Source organism: Jaculus jaculus, chromosome 4 (assembly GCF_020740685.1).
Source record: "Jaculus jaculus isolate mJacJac1 chromosome 4, mJacJac1.mat.Y.cur, whole genome shotgun sequence".
In the NCBI taxonomy this organism is placed as follows: domain Eukaryota; kingdom Metazoa; phylum Chordata; class Mammalia; order Rodentia; family Dipodidae; genus Jaculus; species Jaculus jaculus.
This window is the reverse complement of record NC_059105.1, coordinates 105,388,622-105,408,558: the sequence shown is the minus strand read 5'-3', so window position 1 is coordinate 105,408,558 and position 19,937 is coordinate 105,388,622. Positions and strand designations below refer to the sequence as shown.

General features: G+C 40.5%; 1 protein-coding gene across 7 annotated transcripts in view; it reads left to right on the top strand.

The window, feature by feature from the left end:
• Lims1 (LIM zinc finger domain containing 1) overlaps positions 1-19,937 on the top strand; it is a 133,553-nt gene that overhangs the window by 106,976 nt on the left and 6,640 nt on the right. For all 7 annotated transcript variants that reach the window (XM_004651801.2, XM_004651800.2, XM_045148161.1 and 4 more), the window contains 6 exons: positions 11,236-11,302; positions 12,338-12,458; positions 12,827-12,976; positions 16,103-16,253; positions 16,888-16,980; positions 17,908-17,956. In XM_004651801.2, coding sequence (XP_004651858.1) covers positions 11,236-11,302; positions 12,338-12,458; positions 12,827-12,976; positions 16,103-16,253; positions 16,888-16,980; positions 17,908-17,956 — 631 coding nt within the window. The remainder of the gene's footprint in view (positions 1-11,235; positions 11,303-12,337; positions 12,459-12,826; positions 12,977-16,102; positions 16,254-16,887; positions 16,981-17,907; positions 17,957-19,937) is intronic.

The window sequence follows — 19,937 nt, the reverse complement described above, 5'->3', positions numbered from 1 at the left end:
TGATAGCTGTAGATTAGGGAGGCCACTGATGCCCCCATAACTATACAGGCTATTGCCAAGGGTCTCGATTGCCTATCAGAACTAGATGGTAAAACCCAATTGCTGAAGACTCTACATGCTTGGGCTGAAGGTGAGTGATAAATCAAACTGGATCTGTTGGCTAGATGTCATGATGCTGGAAAGAGCTATGTAGCATGTAGCCTTTTGGAGGAGAAAAATTATCAGTGGTCTTAACCAGCAGTCAACCCTGCAAGCTTTAGAGATGACCAACAAGGCCAAATGTGCCAATTGCTGCAATGGTGGCATGTCTATTTTGGGGGAAACAATGGCTCTCTGATTGGACTAGAGGCCTATTTTACACAGGGGGGGATTCATACCTCATACTGAAAACCTTGTCAAAAGCCTTTGGTTGCCGGGCGTGGTGGCACATGCCTTTAATCCCAGCACTCAGGAGACAGAGGTAGGAGGATAGCTGTGAGTTGGAGGCCAGCCTGAGACTACCTAGTGAATTCCAGGTTAGCCTGAACTAGCGTGAGCCCCTAACTCTAAAAACCAAAAAAAAAAAAAAAAAAAAAAGCCTTTGGTGGGGGGGGGTCATGAGCCCTAGGGGGAAACTGCTACTTTTACCTGCCAAAACACACATACTATACATAACAAACTACCCTTTAAAGACTTACATTTATTTGCACATATTAACGTTACTCTCAGTTTCAGAGAAGCTCCTCTTTTCAGATGACAGTGACTACTGTGGTGACTCAAAACTCAACATAGTGCTGAGAAGAAGTAACAGTGTTCAACACCCTCCAAGGCTTAGGGACTGTAAGAGCCAAAGGAAGGACTGCTTACAATTCTGCCTTCCGTATACAAAGTGGCCTGGATATCATGACTTCTCAGTGGCTGACATGACCTAAACAAGATATGCATAACAATGACACCAAAATAGAAGAGAGTCTAATTGGAAAGAAGGAGTTCAGTGGAGGGGGATATGGGAGGGGGATATGGGAGGGGGAAGTGAGGGCCTATTGTCTGAACTTAGGAAAGTTTTCAATAAAAAGTTTTTTTTTTTTTTTTAAAAGAGTGATGGCCCTGGGGATGGGAAGTGACAGTGTTGAGGTGGAACCGAAACAAGAGTGGTTAGAGTCCAAAAGCAAGAGAGAAGAGAGGATGAAGAGGAGAAGAGACAAGTTCTTGAGGTATAGATGGTGGCAGCAGGTCAGACATCCCACTAAGGCCAGGTGGGCTGTGACTGGTGCAGAAGAGGAAAAGGTACCTCCCATGGGCTGTGGCAAGAGGTGGGGAAAAGAGCTGTTGGGAGCTACTGTCAGTCAGTTTGGGAAAAGGAACTTAAGGATTTGCTTCTTGGACCTTATGACAAAAGGTTCCCAAATTTCCAAATCAGCCAGATAAAACTGTTTTGATTTTGGAGGTTTAAGATGGATTAGAGAAGACAAGATACAAATGAAGTTGTTATTACTACTTATACCTGGAGCTCAACACACGCAGGCTGGGGAGCAGGTGGAGAGAGACCAGGACCCATGGACCAATACTTTATTTGGTACAGACTATGTTCAGACAGGTCTCCTATGGGGAGTTTTCATCAGTGGATTAAAGCAGGCAGGAACAAGTTCCAGGTCACACTGCAACTGAGAGGTGGCTATTGTGACATGCATGTCTGCTAATCTGTGCTATTGTGGGAGTCAGTAGGGCCACTCAAGCTGTATCTAGATGACCATAGGAAGAGGTCAACAGAGTGCAGTGGTGTGAGATAGAAATTGGATTGATTGCATTAGGAGTCAGGAGACAGAGGAATGGGAGACTATCAAGAGTGAGCTCTGTTTCTGGTGTGAGAAAGTATAGCTTATATTCACACTGGATGCTAAATCGGCGTGGAATCATAGAAACATTTACGCATTTATGTAATACCACAGCATACAAAACGGGGCTCAGAAATTTGATTACACGGGGAGTACTGGTCCTTATCCAATATCCTTGTATTGGATAAATCCTCTCTCAATCATACCTTCCGTCTTTTCTTCCCCATGGCCTTGAGATATAGAAGCACCCTTGGTAACACAGTAGGTTTGTGACATGAAAGGTGTTAGAACCTACTTTGACCCCATCATATCCAACACAGGCTTATTTTCAGGGTAAGATTTTGTTGCTGAAAAGCACTTTATTAGATTCCTGTCTGTTTTGCTCTCTGAGAGTACCCTGAGCTCCAGTTCCTCTTGCTTTTTCTGTCATACTGGTCTTTTGCCTGCCACTTGGACTAAGCGTTACTGTTAAGCTATCTTCCTTAACCAGCATGGTTGCCTCCTGTGTACTTTTTCTACATGTGATTCTGTCAGCTGCAAAGTGACATGTTCTTGTTCAGAGGGAAAGGCTGAGCTTGAGCAGAGCAGAATAAAGCATGACTCACATTTGCCCTCCCATCCACTCCTTATTCTTCCCTTCACTTCTGGACTATAAATACTGACCCTAGTATTAATCCAAAAGATGTTAGGAATCACATAACTGGGCTATTAATGGTTTGTTGCCTAACTTACTTAACTAGGCCTGCCATTTTAGCTACAGTGTTTAAGCGCATTTTCCAGGCCAGAAATTTATAAGTCTGCAGGTGAAGACTAAGGACTTTACTTTTGTTAAATGATGTTAGAGAAAAGGTTATCTAGGTCTTCCAGTAAATAGCTGCCTTTTTACTTATGTCTAGCAATGAGAGTTCTTCCATAAGTGGAAGACTGAATTACCTACCTGGTTTGAGTTCCATTTGATTTTGTTGTTGTTGTTTTTAAGGTTTTGTTGTTGCTTTTTTTTTTTTTTTTTTTTTTTGAGACAAGGTCTCATGTACCCTAGGCTGCCTTCAAATTCCCTGTGTGGCCAAGGATGACTTTGAACTCCTTGTCCTCCATTTTTGCCTCCTAAGTGCTGGGATTATTGGCAGACATTGCATTAGAAACATGATTTGCATGTATTGGTCTTTTTGTAATGAACACACACAAGGCTAGGTATATGGTCCAGTGGTAGTGTGCACTTACTTATACATGAGGCCCTGGTCAGTCCCCATCATTTCAAGAGATAGACAGACACAGAAGGATGAGGCATCATTTCTAGTTCATACCTTTTTTATTGTTCAAAAAAGCATCCTCCCTGTGCTCTCTGTGGTGGTGTGATTCAGATGTCTCCCATAAACTTATGTGTTTGGAATGCTAGTTCCTCAGCTGGTAGCAGTTTGAGAATTGGATCCTCCTAGAGACAATGTATTGTTGGGGATGGGTTTGTGGTTGTTATAGTCAGCTTCCCCTTGCCAGTGTTTGGCACACACTCCTGCTGCTGTTGTCCACTCTGCTAATGTCATCGTTTCCCTCTGCCATCATGGAGCTTCCCCTCAAGTCTGTAAGCCAAAATAAACCCTTTCCTTCCACAAGCTGCTCTTGGTTGGGCATTTTCTGCCAGCAACATGAAGCTGACTGCAACAATCCCTTTATTTCCACAGTTCATATGTTTTTTTCTCCTAGAAGACTAGCTATGAAGACTTACAGATGAGCCAACATGGTGTCATATGCCTATAATCTCAGCACTTGGGAAGCTAAGGCAGGAACCTTACAAGTTCAAGGCCATCTTGGGCTACTTAGAATCTCTCACCAATAAATAAATAAATAAACAAACAAACAAATGAATAAATAAAATAAATAGGAGTGGAGGGATGGCTTAGCAGTTAAGGCAAAGCCAAAGGACACAGGTTCAATTCTCTAGGACATACATAAGCAAGATACACAAGGTGGCACAATCTTCTGGAGTTCATTTTCAGTGGCTGAAGGCCATGGTGTACCCATTCTGTCTCTGTCTCTCTCTTTCAAATAAATTTTTTTTTTAGATAACAAGATGAGTTCTGTGTATTCATTTCTCCTAGAAAATAGGCTGAGTGTAGTGGTGCATGTCTTTAATCTCAGCATTGTGAAGCAGAGGTAGGATGATTGCCATGAGTTTGAGGCCGTCATGAAGTGAATTCCAGGTCAGCCTGGGCCAATGAGACTCTATCTCGCAGGGGGTGGGGGGAGAAAAAAGGGGGAAAAAAAAGAAAATGCAACTAATGTGAAATTTCCTGGTGTTTGGGTTCACATGGGCAGGATATTCTTCCCTTGTACCACAAAAGCAAATATGGAATCTGGCCCTCATTTCCTGCTGGTCACTAAGAAACATGGCTAGCGATATGAGCACAGGCCTTTCTGGCTCATCTGCAGTTCCTGTTAAGCATGATATAGCCAAGTATGGTGATGCACATTTATAACCTCACCACTTGGGTGGTAGAGGTAGACAAATCAGGAGTTTAAAACCATCTTTAGCTATACAGTAAGTTCGAGGTCAGCCTAGGCTACATGAGACCCCAACCCCCAAAAAGTGATATAACAAGCTGGCATGGTGGTATGCAAATATTTGTATTCCCAGTATTTTGGAGACTGAGTCAGGAGGATTACTGTAAGTTCCAGGGCAACCTGGACTATATAATGAGTTTCAGGCCAATGTCTATAATCATTAATACTTAAGTTACTTAAAAATGACATGCAAATTTGTGAAGCATTCCATATTTAAAAGAAAATAAAATGCGGGTCCTGAAGGGATGGCTTAGCGGTTAAAGTGCTTGCCTGCAAAGCCAGAGAACCCAGGTTCAGTTCCCCAACACCCACCTAAGCCAGATGTACAAGGGGGTACATATGCATCTGGAGTTCGTTTGCAGTGGCTAGAGGCCCTGGCACGCCCATTCTCTCTCTTTCTCCTCTCTATCTTTCTCTCTGCTTGCAAATAAATGAATGAATTAAATTCAAAGAAAAATTTTTTAAATGAAATGCAAGCCAGATGTGGTGGTGCACGTCTTTAATCCTAGCACTTGGGAGGCAGAGGTAGGAGGATTGCTGTGAGTTTGAGGCCACCCTGACACTACAGAGTGAATTCCAGGTCAGCCCAGGCTAGAGTGAGACCCTACCTGGAAAAATCAAAAAAAAAAAAAAAAGAAAAGAAAAAAAAAAAAGAAAAGAAAAAGAAAAATGCAGGGCTGGAGAGATAGCTCAGTGATTAAAGTTGCTTGCAAAAATCCGTTGTTCCAGTTTTAATTCCCTAGCACTCATATATAGCCACACGCAAAGTGGCACGTGTGTGGCATGTGTGTGTACATATACAAATAAATATACTTAAAAAGACTAACAAGTAGAAAATGTTGACACATGCTTGTATTTCTAGCACTTAGGAAGTAGATGCAGTTGGATCAGGAGTTCAGGGCTTCAGTTGCAAAGAGTTTGAGGCCAGACTTAACTTCATAAGACTCTGTCTCAAAACACAATAAACCAGGGCTGGAAAGATGGCTTAGTGGTTGGGGCACTTGCCTGTGAAGCCTAAGGACCCAGGTTTGATTGTCCAGGTCCCACATAAGCCAGATGCACATGGTGGTACATGCATCTGGAGTTTTTTGCAGCAACTAGAAGCTCTGGCACACTCATTCTGTCTGTCTGTCTGTCTGTCTCTCTCTCTCTTTCTGTCTTTCTCTCTCTTTCTAATAAATAAATCAGAAAAAAAAAACATAAAAAAAAACACAAAATAAACCAGATTCTGAAAGGAGGTTTTTTTTTTTTGTTTTTTTTTTTCGTGTTTAAAGTAACACAAGTGGGCCTGGGGGTATAACTCAGTAGTAGAGCACATGCTTAGCATGTCAGATTCTGGGTTTAATCCCAAGCACTTAATAAATATAAAGTAGCAAACACACAAGAAGTATATAATATCCTGGATAGTGAGTTACTCAAATCTTTGTAATGAAGAAAACATTATCTTCACTTAGCAGAAAACAAGATTCATTTCACATGTAATAATTATTACTGGTTTTCCAAAGTAAAATTAACTTTCCTATTGTACTCTATTTCTGCATTTCATGTATCTATATATTTGAGAGAGAAGAAGTGGAGAATGGGACACACATGCATCTCCCAGTGCTGCAAAGAACTCCAGACTCATGCATCACTTTGTGTGGTTACATGGGTACTAAGGAACCCAAGCCATCAAGCTTTACAATCAAGCACCTTTAACCTCTGAGCCATCTCTCCAGCATTGCATTACAGTTTTAAATAATCTAAGTGTTAGTGATTATAGATATTATCCATCTTACAGTTTTCAGTAGATGATAACTTTTGGTAATAATAAGTACAATATGAACTTATTAAAACAACAATAGTAGGTTAGGCATATGACTCAGTGGTAAAACACTTGTCTAGTATGTGCAAGGCCCTGGTCATGTTGCTTCTCCCAAGCCTTGCATGAAATGCTGTTTCTCAATATCTCAAGTGTCTTGAAGGCAGGGCTCATGGTCTATCCACACCTCATCAGGAAGATAGTTCTGTGTATAGGAATAAGCACTATATGTTGCTATATTTAGAAGACTTGTGAATTAATATTTACTCCTAAAATAACTATAAATGCCTGCTGTGAGTCATTGTACTAGGTATTATGAATTCTAGCTTTTCTTTCATTTGATTATTACCTCAACTTACAAGTTAGCTTTTACTGTTTACAATTTACAAGTGACCAAAGTGAATTATTGCCTAGTGATAGTTAAGTCAGGCTTTGATCTCAGGTTCACTATCTCCAAAAGCTGTATTAACTTAAGCTATACCCTCCTGTTTGTGGAACTGAACTAATTTAGATAATTTCATAATATGACATGGTATTCTCTTGAACATAGCTACCACTTCTGCTTCATTCACTCATTTTATAGATATTTGTGGGAAGCCTACAATATAAGGCATGTTTCATAAGCCAGACTATGTCCTAGTCCCAGGGAAATAGAAGTCTTCACAATGATTTTTGGTAGAACTTATGGATCTTTTCCTCATTTTCAAAAAAGGCCAAGTATAGAAACTATATAAATGTATGGATTATATATGATTACTGATCTTAAGTTTGGCATTGCAGTTGTTTGAAGGGACTATTGCTGGTTTCTGTAAGTTTTTAGAATTTCACATCATCTTCCTGTGCATGTGAATAATTGCTTATAAAGTGATCAGTGATGACATGGGAAAGTTAAATAAATGCCTTTTTTTTTTTTTTAGAGGAACTGTCCATTTAACCAGAACCCCTAGCCCAAGTATAGTGGTTCCTAAGTCTAGCTTTGTGACATCTTTATTATCTCCACTAAAAGGAATATTGTTGCAGTCAGGTTTGCATTGCTGGTAGAAATTACCCAACCAAAAGCACCTTGTGGGGAAAAGTAGAGGTTTATTTTGCCTTACGGGCTCAAGTAGAAGCTCCATGATGGCAGGGAAAATGATGCCATGAGCAGAGGGTGGACATCGCCCCCTGGCCAACATCAGGTGGACAATAGCAACAGGAGAGTGTGCCAAACACTGGCATGGGGAAACTGGTTATAACATCCATAAGCCCGCCTCCAATGATACATTGTCTCCTGGAGGTGTGAATTCCCAAATCTCCATCAGCTGGCATTCAGAACACCTAAGTTTATGAGGGACATCTGAATCAAACCACCACAAGTATCTATCATAGGGTGATTCCCCCCCCCCCTTGAGCAAGTACTTTTGCAAATAAATTAAATCCAATAGTTAACAGAATGATATAATTCAAGAAATATTTCAAACTGGTATAGACTGAGAACCAATGACCTAGACCAGGAGACCTAATGTACTGCTGATTCAACCATTGTGGTCAGTGCTAGGTTCTTTGCTAATTCATATTCTCTCTGTTTCTCCCTTACTGTCTCTTTATCTCTCTCCCTGTCTGTCTCCCTTCTCTCTCCGTTCCCCTCCTCTTTCACCATTCTCTCTTCTCTCTCTAGTTGGTTTTTTCCAAATATGTTCATATTTCCCCAGCATGAAATGTATTAACAGGAAAGGCCATTGGTAATGAGTGGCATAGTGGGAAGATGATTAACAAAGAGTTTTCTTCACTCATTTCCTCTAATACTGTATCCTGATTATTCAGGAAGGCTGAAACAGAGAAGTGAAGACTGATGGGAGGAAACACCAAACTAGACTTTCTGCTTATCTACTGACCCATTTGCTTCCGAATAGTTTATGACAAATATATAAAATCATGAAGTGAGTTTTTCAGCATTTGTACTTCACCTGAAACAAGACCACTAGCTAAGTTTACAATTTTGAACTTTAAAAAAGCAATTATCTTTTTACCCCCAAAAGGAATCTTCACACAACTCTATCGACTTGTAACAGAGTAGAGCTGTTGATGATGTTGCTTAGTGTGATGGAGTATAAACTTCTCTTCCCATGCGTAGTAGGACCCCAAGGTTCGTTAGGCATTTTGTATACAGCCCTAATTTGCACATTAGTGTTCCTTATAGGATCATGGAATTTCTTGTTTTCTGTTGGTTTTGGGGTTTAATTTGTAGTTATCTAGAAAGTAGTGTGTGGTTTCTGATTTTTCTGCTTATCCTAGTTTTACTTTCAGTTAGTTTCTGGCCTTCCAAGCTCATAAATTAAGACATACCATGCTTGATTATGCAGCTCATTACAATAGAAACCCTTCACTCAGAATTGGAGTGGTAACTCTCATATTGGGTTAGGGTACAGGATTTGTAAAGCATATAGTTGCAAGAATGTGTTTCTGAATCTTTGAAATCTGGTAAAAGGACCAGTTTGTGGGTCTGTTTTCATTTGTCTAATAATATATTTGTATTCGCAGTAGTATTTCTAGTTTATAAAAGAAAGGAATCTTGGGCTGGAGAGATGGCTTAGCACTTACGGCACATGCCTGCAAAGCCTAAGGACCCAGGTCCAATTCTCCAGGTCCCACGTAAGCCAAAAGCAAATGGTGGTGCATGCATCTGGAGTTTGTTTGCAGTGGCTCGAGGCCCTCGTGCGCCCATTCTTTCTCTCTCTAATACATAAATAAATAAAATAGATCTTAAAAAAAAGAGAAAGGAATCTCAAATCCTATTGGGATGAATTGTTCCAGTATGCCTTTCAAATGGCTTCATTTAGGATAACATATGCCTTTAAGGCTTTCCACTTTTTCCTGCTCCGTGTATTTTCTTGTTACAGGTGAAGCTTTTCAAGTGTTCTGTATTCTGGTTTGTTATGAGTTTGGAAATGTGGAGGAAGTCATGGCATCTTTCTTTTTAGGGTTTACCTTGTTCACCTCCGATTGATTTCAAAAGAACACATCCTTTTTTTCCTCTCTCCTCCTGTCCTTTCCTCTTTTAGTCAGATATTAAAAGATGTCTCCAAGAGCGTGTAGCTGAGTAGTTAAGTCCTTACCTAGCATCTGTGTGAACCTCAAAAAAGAAGAAAAAAATATATATTCAAGTTATTATAACCCTGGCTGGGGAAATGCCTCAGGAGTTAAAGGTGCTTGCTTGCAAAGCTGCTGGCCCAGGTTTGAGTTTTAGGCTAGCCTGAGTTACAGAATAAATTTCAGGCCAGCTTAGGCTAGAGTGAGACCCTGATTCAAAAAAAATAAAAAATAACTGGGCATGGTGGTGCACACCCTGTGAGTTTGAGGCTACCCAAGACTATATAGTGAATTCCAGGTCAGCCTGGGCTAGAGTGAGACCCTACCTCAAAAAACAAAACCAAAACCAAAAAAAGGAACAAGACTGGAGAGGTGGCTCAGCAGTTAAAGGTGCTTGCTTCCAAAGCCTAAAAGCCCAGGGTGGATTCCCCAGGATCCTCATAAAGCTAAATGCTCAAAGTGGTGCCTGTATCTGTAGTTCATTTGCAATAGCCAGAGGCCCTGGTACACCCATATTTTCTTTCTCCCTCCTTAAAGTAAATAAATCCAAATTAAAAAAAAAGCAAAAAACTAGGGTGCTGGAGAGATGGCCTACCGGTTAAGCGCTTGCCAGTGAAGCCTAAGGACCCCGGTTCGAGGCTCAATTACCCAGAACCCACCATTAGCCCAATGCACAAGGAGGTGCACACCATCTGGAATTTGTTCGGAGGCCCTGGCACGCCTATTCTGTCTTTCTATCTGCCTCTTTCAATGTCTGTCTGTCGCTCTCAAATAAATAAATAAAAATAAACAAAAATTTTTTTTTTTTTAAATAGGGAGCAAGGCTGGGCATGGTGGTGCATGCCTTTAATTCCAGTGCTCAGGAGGATCGCCATGAGTTCAAGGTCACCCTGAGACTACATAGTGAATTCTAGGTCCACCTGGGCTAGAGCAAGACCCTACCTCGGCGGGGGGGGGGGGGGGGGGAACAAAAACAAAAACAGGAACAAAAATTAAAATATAAGAACTAGGGAACAGAGCCAGGTTAAGTTGAACCCTGACTCTTCTCTAGTAAGTCATACTTAGCATGGCCCCATGGAAAATACAGAAGAGGAAAGGATAATCATGTTCGCCTGTATGAGATATGCTTTCCAAGTAATCACTTTATGGTTTTGTTTAGGTTTAGACGTTGTTTTGTTTTGTTTCAGAGAGGGTTTCTCTGTGTAGCCTAAGGTAGCCTCAGACTTGTAAAATTTATAGTCCTCCTGCCTTTACTCATGTAGTTGTACTTACCAACAGACCCAGTTATTTCCTTACTGGGCATGTACCCTAAAACCTTTAATCCACAGTCCAGAGAGATTTGCTCAACCATGTTAATAGCAGCTCAATTCTTAATAGCTAGACCTGGAATCAACCCAGATGTCCATCACTAGAATGGATAACTAAGATGTGGTATATCTACACAATGGAATTCTACACAGCAGTTAAGAAAAAAATGATACAATGAAATTTGAGGAAAAATGGTTGAACCTGGAACAGATCATTCTCAGTGAATTTACCCAATCATAGAAAGATAATCTCCGCATAGTCTCACTCATGTACTTGAGAATATAGGTATGTGTAACACTACACCAGACTGCTTATAATTTTTAAATGAGCTTTTGTCATTTAAAAATGTTAATATTGGGCCAGGTGTGGTGGTGCATGCCTTTAATCCCAGCACTTGGGAGGCAGAGGATTGCTGTGAGTTCACAGCTACACTGAGACTAATTCCAGGTCAGCCTGAGCTAGAGCAAGACCTTACCTCAAAAAAACAAAAACAAACAAACAAAAAAGCCACTTTGGTAAGATTAAGAATGTAGTTCAGTGGTAGAACACTTGTCTAGCTTGTATAAGGCCCTAGGTTCAATCCCCAGCACCACAAAGAGCCACTTTTGTATATATTTCTATAAAATAATGAATTTCTTCCTGTGATTATTTTACGAGCTGATGGCATTTGGTGTTCTCTTGTAGTTTGAAGGAAGGAAGTACTGTGAACACGACTTCCAGATGCTCTTTGCTCCCTGCTGCCACCAGTGTGGTAAGTTTTACTGCTAAATGTGAATCAAAAATAAGTTTCAACATGACCCCACTCATTTATCACTAGAAAGTGCCAACATTAAAAATGTTTTTAAAAACTTTTTTGATAACTTCTGTACATATAAACAATATATCTTGATCATCATCCTTTCTCTGTGCTCTCCCTTTTTACCCTCCTGAATCCCTTCTTTTTAACTAGTCTCTTCTATGTTGATGTTGTCATTTTGACCTCTCCTATTATATAGGCCTTGTGTAGACAGCATCAGCCACTGTGAGGTCATGAATATCCTGACTACTTTGTGTAAGAATGTTTTCTGATGCTTACTATAAATATTAGAAGAGGTACTCTACCTTTCCTGTTCTATGTTGTTAATATATACCAAACTGGAGAGAATTTTTTGTTTTGTTTTTAATGGATAGTGGGTAAAAGCTTTAGGGACTAACTGGGACTTTTGTAATGAGTCTTCTGCAGTGCTCTGACCTCTGTGACTGCAGCCTTTACTAGTTTATGGAGGGTGGGAAGAGAAGGGAAGCTAAAAGATTTCAGTTGTCTGTATCAGCAATGACCAAAAACAGCCAAAAGATACTGAGGCCCTAGGAAATTAAAAAAGGAAAAGCCAGATTCAGATGTATGATAAAAATAACTAAAAATGTGACTACAAAAATTAGAAACAAGAACTAAAGTGAAATAAACAACATTCAAATGTTCTAGTAGAACTAGTCTTAAAAAGTTTTTCTTCATAAGGTGGGCTTGATAGTGTAGGCCTGTGATCCCAGCAACTTGAGAGACTGAGGCAGAAGAATCTTAAGTTATCAAATCCTGGGCAATTTAGTGAGATCCTGACTCAAAAATAAATAGAGGGCTGGTGGTATAGCTCAGTGGTGGAGCATGTGCTTAGCATGCAGGAGGCCCTAGGTTTAATTCCTAGTTTGGGGAGGAGGGAATTCCTCTTTAAACATTTTTTCTCACATTTTTCCTTACACGTTTAGGAAGTAAGATGCCACGTGACATCCTTTGTGTGCTACTTCTCCACAGGTGAATTCATCATTGGCCGAGTTATCAAAGCCATGAACAATAGCTGGCATCCTGAGTGCTTCCGATGTGACCTCTGCCAGGAAGTGTTGGCAGATATTGGATTTGTCAAGAATGCGGGAAGGTAGGAGTTTGCTAACCCCATTGGCTGTGGGTGGATGAAGTGACTGTTGAAAGGCATATGCAGTTTCCCTGTGAGATGTGAGGGACTGCTTTAGAGTCTGGGAACTCAGAACAAACCACTTGATGGTTTGGTGTCCTGGACAGCGACCCCAGGGCACTGCCCCATTCATACCTCCCGTTCTGCCAGCAAGACAGGCAGTGATAAAGCTCTGTGAACATCAGTGGATGATCAGAGGTACAACAGACTTTTGCTGTGCCTTGAGGTTAATCTCTTAAGCATGGTGTCTTGCTTTTCTGAGGTATGGGAAGTATATTTCTGTTTAATGATTAGTGAGAACTTTAGATTTAAAATTTTCTTTTATCATGCAGACACCTTTGTCGGCCCTGTCATAATCGTGAGAAAGCAAGAGGTCTTGGGAAATACATCTGCCAGAAATGCCATGCCATCATTGAAGAGCAACCTCTGATCTTCAAGAATGACCCTTACCACCCAGACCACTTCAACTGTGCCAACTGCGGGTACAGTAGTGTGTTTGCTATCATTGTGCAAACAGTGGAATTCAAGTAAAAGATAGCATTCATCTATATTTCTGTTATTCTGGAAAGACAATTTGTTTTTCTTCAGCATGTGTGTTTGTGCATGTATAGACATGTATCCAGGGGCTTGTACATGCTTGGCAAGAGCTTTGCCACTAAATTAATTGCCAAATCTCCAACTTAAATTTTTTTTTAAATTTATTTGTGAGGGCTGGAGAGATGGCTTAGCGGTTAAGTGCTTGCCTGTGAAGCCTGAGGACCCACGTTAGCCAGATGCACAAAGGGGCGCATGTGTCTGGAGTTCGTTTGCAGTGGCTAGAAGCCCTGGTGCACCCATTCTTTCTCTAGGTCTCTGCCTGTCTGCCTCCTTCCCTCCCTCCCTCTCTTTCTCTATCTCTCTGTCAATCTCAAATAAATAAATAAAAATAAAAATAATTTATTTGTGAGAAGGGGGTGGGGGAGTATGGACATGACAAAATGAACTCTTAAGTGCATGCACCATTTTGTACATCTGTTGTATGTGGGTACTGGGAAATTGAATATTGGCTGCCAGGTTTTGCAAGCAAGTGGCCTTAACTGCTGAGCCATTTCCCAAGACCATTTTCAACTTTATTTTTTTGTTTTTGTTTTTTGACGTAGGATTTCATTCTAGCCTAGCCTGGCCTATAATTCACTATGTACGTTCAGGTTGGCCTAAAACTCACAGTGATCCTCTTACCTCTGTCTCCTGAGTGTTGGGATTAAAGGTGTGAGCCACCGTACCCTGCTACATCTCCAATTTTTTTTTCTTTTAAGTTTTTTTTATTAACAACTTCCATGATTATAAAAAATATTCCATGGTAATACCCTCCCTTCCCCCACTTTCCCCTTTGAAACTCCATTCTCCATCATATCTCCTCCCCCTCTCAATTAATCTCTTTTACTTTTTAAATGTTTTTTTTTGATGTTCATTTTTATTTGTTTATTTGAGAGTGACAGACAGAGAGAGAGTCAGATAGAGATAATGGTGTGCCAGGACCTTCCTTCAATGCAAAGGAACTCCAGACGCATGTGCCCCCTTGTACATCTGGCTAACATGGGTCCTGGGGAATGGAGCCTCAAACCGGGGTCCTTAGGTTTCACAGGCAAGCGCTTAACCGCTACGCCATCTCTCCAGCCCTCTTTTATTCTGATGTCATGATCTTTTCCTCCTATTATGATGGTCTTGTGTAGGTAGTAACAGGCACTGTGAGGTCATGGATATTCAGGCCATTTTGTGTCTGGGGGAGCACGTTGTAAGGAGTCCTACCTTTCCTGTGGCTCTTACATTCTTTCTGCCATCTCTTCCATAATAGACCCTGAGCCTTGGAAGGTATGATAGAGATATTGCAGTACTGAGCACTCCTGTCATTTCTTTCTAGCACCATGATGCCTTCTAAGTCATCCCAAGGTCACTGCCATACAAAAAGAGAAGATTCTCTACCAAAAGTGAGAATAGCATTAATATAAGACTATGAACATTAGAGAAGTGCTTACTGGGCAGTTTGATAAGCACAGTATATACATTTAGCCAGACAGCAGCAGACATTACACCCCTAGGGCTCATGACTACCCCTGTTTTAAGTTTTCAGTATCAGGGATATATTCCCTCCCATGGAGCAGGCCTCCAGTCCAATTGAAGGACAGTTGGTTTCCACCATGATAGACGCACCACTGTTGCACCAATTGGCTCATTTGGCCTGGCTGGCCAAATTTAAGGCTTGCAGTGTCTGCTGTTGAGTATCTTCACTGGTGATTTCTCTATCTCCCATTGAACTGCATGCAGAATGTCTTGTTCCAGCAGGATTTCTCAGTGGCCTTGCAGCCCAAGTATGTGGAGTCTTCAGCAATAGGGTCTTACCATCTATTCCTGTTGGGAAACCAAGGGTCTCAGCAATGGCTTATAATGTTTGGGGGGCATCAGGGACCTCTCCGGCCAACAACTCACTGGAAGGTATCCCATCCCTGGCACTGAAAATTTTCTAGCAACAATCTATGGCCCCTGAGTATTCCATTGTCCAAAAAAGTAGGTTTCCATATGATTTATTTATATCCTCTTAGATTTTGAGTAGCCCTCCCTCCACCTTTCCTTTACTCAATCTCTTCTCCTGACCTCACTTTGGGCCTTTTCACTCCCATTATACAATACCATCCTAGTAAGTACCACCTCCCTTCCTTTCTCTTCCCTTTATATCTCTTTTGTAGCTTATTGGCCTTTGCTACTGAGATTTTTTCCTATTCACACAGAAGTCCAATCATCTGTAGCTAGGATCCACATATGAGAGAGAACATGTGACACTTGGCTTTCTGGGCCTGGGTTACTTCACTTAGTAGTATAGTCCTGTCCAGATCCATCCAAATTTTCCTGCAAATTTCATAACTTCATGGTTCTTTACCGCTGAGTAGAACTCCATTGTATAAATGTGTCATATCTTCATTATCCACTCATCAGTTGAAGGACATCTAGGCTGGTTCCATTTTCCAGCTATTGTGAATTGAGCGGCAATAAACATGGTTGAGCAAGTATCTCTAAGGTAATGAGATGAGTCCTTAGGATATATGCTAGGAGTGCTACCACCACCAAACTCTGGACCCAATACTGTGATTTTTTTTAAAGGCAAATATAGCCAGGCATGGTGGTGCATGCCTTTAATCCCAGCACTTGGGAGGCAGAGGTAGGAGGATTACCATGAGTTCAAGGTTACCCTGAGACTATATCATGAATTCCAGGTCAGCCTGGACTAGAGTGAAACCCTACCTCGAAAAAACAACAACAACAAAAACAACAACAAAAAAAAGGCAAATGTACTGGAAGGTGATGTTATGATAAATGTAACTGATGTGCTAGTATGTATCTGACCAATTCTTGAACTTTACCAGTATTATAAGATATCGATGAATATTTGAAACCTACTCATACATATTAGTTCAGGTTACTCTGATACCCTTTGGTGGAGGAACAAAAAACGTTACCAGGGGTTGTTATGGTAACATTTTAAAGCCTTCTAACAGGTGTCTTACCCACATTGGCTGCCTGCTTTTTCTGTCTTAGTAGTAGTATTCAGCTTGGGTATCTTTTTTTGTGGGCAGGAAGGAATTGACTGCTGATGCCCGGGAGCTGAAAGGGGAACTGTACTGCCTGCCATGTCATGATAAGATGGGGGTCCCCATCTGTGGTGCCTGTCGGAGGCCCATTGAAGGACGTGTGGTAAACGCCATGGGCAAGCAGTGGCATGTGGAGGTGAGTGACATATGGCACAGATGTATCCAATACTTTTGAAGTTCCATACCTCAAATGTTCTAGCCTGATTAGAGTATTCTAAAGGTTAAATATGAGCATTTTAAAGATAGTTGGCTTTAGCCGGGCATGTGGTGTGCACTTTTAATCCCAGTAGCACTTGGGAAGCAGAGGTAGGAGAACCACTGTGTGTTCAGGGCCAACCTGTGATTACATAGTGAATTCCAGGACAGCTTGCACTACAGTGAGACCCTACCTCAAAAAAAAAAAAAAAAAAATTTGGTTTCATAGAAAGTTAAAGATCTACAACATACACGGCTGTTATGACATGTCTGTATAATGCAGGATATGTACTATCTTCTTTAATCCTTCTTGAGGGCAAGAGGGTTAGGCTCCATATGCAGCTATAGCTTACTTCCCCTCAGGCACAGTGAATACTGAGATGTTCACCTGTGTCTTATTTAATAGGTTGTTTTTGAAAGCAACGGATCAGAGACTCAGACACCAGAAATAAGATCATAAAAATACCTGGTCTTAATTCTGTATATTTTCTAGAGTAGAATAATTTTGAGGTTGCTTCATTAAATGAATAAAACATTGGCAATTCAAAAAAGGTCTGTATTAAATTTTTTTCCAGCATTTTGTTTGTGCCAAGTGTGAAAAACCATTTCTTGGACATCGCCATTATGAAAGGAAGGGCCTGGCCTATTGTGAAACCCACTATAACCAGGTAATGATATTCTCATTTACTGGATATTCAATACAATTGAACTGAAGCTCAGTATTTTAGCTGCATGAAAACCTTTTGGAAAATGTACATTGGTTTACAAAGATTTGTTTCAAAATTTATTTAAGATGCAAAGAAGTTATAAAATAAAATGTAGTTAAAATATGTATATGCCTTTTACTCATATTCATCATTTGCTTCATCTGTATGTATTTGATCATATTATATAAAACATACTCTTATGTAATACACATATCCTTATATACACATATGCATACATAGAAAATCTGCATAGTTAAAAATGACAAGCATTTGCTAATGCCATCATGTTCGATTACCTTATACATGTTCCATCCCCTCCCCCATTTTGTAGTTCTTGATGATACTACCTGCTCTGGGTAAAAGTGATAGTTCTCCAGTCTCACAACCTCCTCACTTATTCAGCATTCTATTGAGCAAGACATTCTCCCATCTATAATTATCTATTCATTTCTTTTCAAAGAAAATTATTTATTTATTTGCAAACAGAATGGGGGAGGGACGGAGTGAGGATATGAGCTTTCCAGGACCTATAGTCACTGCAAATGTACTCTAGACATATGCAATACTTTGTGCATCTGGCTTTTTGTGGGTGCTGGGGAACTGAACCTGGTTCATCAGGCAAGTACCTTAACTGCTGGGCCATCTCTCCAGCCATACCCATTTCTTAGCAATCTAGACTTAAATGTTCCTGTACTTCTCATTGTAAAAAGTAACACCAAGTCAACTAACTTTGACTAATTTTCTGTATAAATGGTGAATTGTAGAATGTGGTTACCAGCTATTTATTTTTAAGTGATAGGAAGAATATATTTTATTTATATTGAATACTTAGTGTTGAAAACTAATTCTAATTCATCTTGAGCTTTTGCTACTTATTTTCTTTCTCAGCTATTTGGTGATGTTTGTTTCCATTGCAACCGTGTCATAGAAGGTGATGGTAAGTATCTACGGATCTATGGGACCATTTTGACACAAAAAAACTTAGGTAATGTGAAAATTAAAAGAGGTTGATTGCTGCTATTGTTTTTAATGTGATCATTATCAGTTATGTTTCCTTTGGCATGCCTCCTGAATAATCTACACCAGTGAAAAGATAATGCCTAGGAGTTGGATTGCTCACTTAGGATAGATAGTACTATAAGCCATGGCCACAGTCTTGCTGGCCCAGCAATTATATGAGCTCCTGGTGAGCCCTGAGACCTGTCTGCAGTTCTAGTTTCTGGAAGCTCTGGCACAGTGTTTATTTGGAAGCCCCAATCTGCTATGGTAGTTAGGAAGAGCCACACTGGCTAAAAGCTGGCCACTCTGCGAGCATTACCAGGACTTAATCCACCTCATAAAGTAACTAGGCAGGGAGAGGTTGGCTGGAACAGAGAGGAAGCAGCTGCATTTGCTAGTGGTCACAAACTCAGTTCTTCCAGAGACTTCCTGGCACAGTTCTAAGCAAATGCTTCCTGGTTCTCAGCAGACATCGCTATACTCAGGAAATATTTTATGAAACATTACTCATGTAGTTTGTGAAAAGGTTCATTCTCTTTAGTGCTATTGAAAACAAAACTGAACTCCCTCTTCCATGAGGCAGTTGTCAGGTAAAGGAAGCTATGAAAGGAAGCTGCTTTCTTATTGTCAACTTTGGAAGAAAGACCTCTTGGAATCAAGTGAGTTAAAGTCTGAAGCTTAAAAACTTTATCTAGCCAGGTGTGGTGGTACACACTTTCAATACAGCACTCAGGAGGGAGAGTTAGGACAATCATTGTGAGTTTGAAGCCAGCCTGAGACTACATAGTTAATTCCAGGTCAGCCTGGGCTATAGCGAGTCCCTACCTCAAAAAAAAAAATTAAAAATAAAAATAAAAATAAATAAATAAATAAAACTTTATCTAGTTTTTTTTGGTAGGCCAACAGCAAATGTGGATAGCAACACAAAAAGCTCATTTAAGCAACGCAGTACATGTACAGGTTGCTTTGCCACAGTGCTGAGAGAGAAACTTTTTGGTGTCATAGAGTTGTAAAGAAAGGAAAGAATTAAGGGCTGAAAAAGGTATGTATAATCTCCCCTAAATTAAAGCCTACAGACACTATTAGGTTTACATTTAGAAAAAGTATTTACTTATTATTGATTTATTTGAGGAGGGGAGAGAGGGTGGGAGGGAGGGAGAGAATAGGCACACCAGAGCCTCTTGCCACTGCAAATGAACTCCAGATGAATGTGCCACCTTGTGAATCTGGCTTATATGCATACTGGGGAATCAAACCTGGGTCCATAGGTTTTCATGCTAAGCCATCTCTTGAAGAATATTTTTATTTGGTGCACACATTTAATCCTAGTACTTGGAAGGCAGAGGTAGGAGGATTGCTGTGAGTTCAGGGCCACCCTGAGACTACATAGTAAATTCCAGGTCAGCCTGGGTTACAGTGAAACCCTACCTCAGAGCAGGGGGGGGGGGACAAAAAATATATATAATTTATTTATTTGAGAGAGAGAGAGAGAGAGCCTGGGCATGCCAGGGCCCACAGCCATTGTAAACAAACTCCAAATGCATGTGCCACTTAGTGCATCTGGCTTACATGGGTACTGGGGAATTGAACCAGGGGTTTCAGGCTTTGCAAGAAAGTGCCTTTAACTGCTGAGCCATCTCTCTAGCCCTGAGGTTTACATTTTTAAATAATGTGAAAAAATAGTTAAATAAATGTAGGGAATTTATTTGAAGCATTATAATGGCATGGAGCTTTTTAAAAGAACTTTTGTTAAAAGTTTTGTATTTTATTCATTTTATTTTATTTACTTGAGAGAGAAAGAAGTAGAGAGAGAGAATGGGCATGCCAGGGCACTCAGCCACTGTAAATGAACTCCAGATTCACGTGCCACCTTGTGCATCTGGCTTACATGGGTCCTGGGGAATCGAACCTAGGTTCTT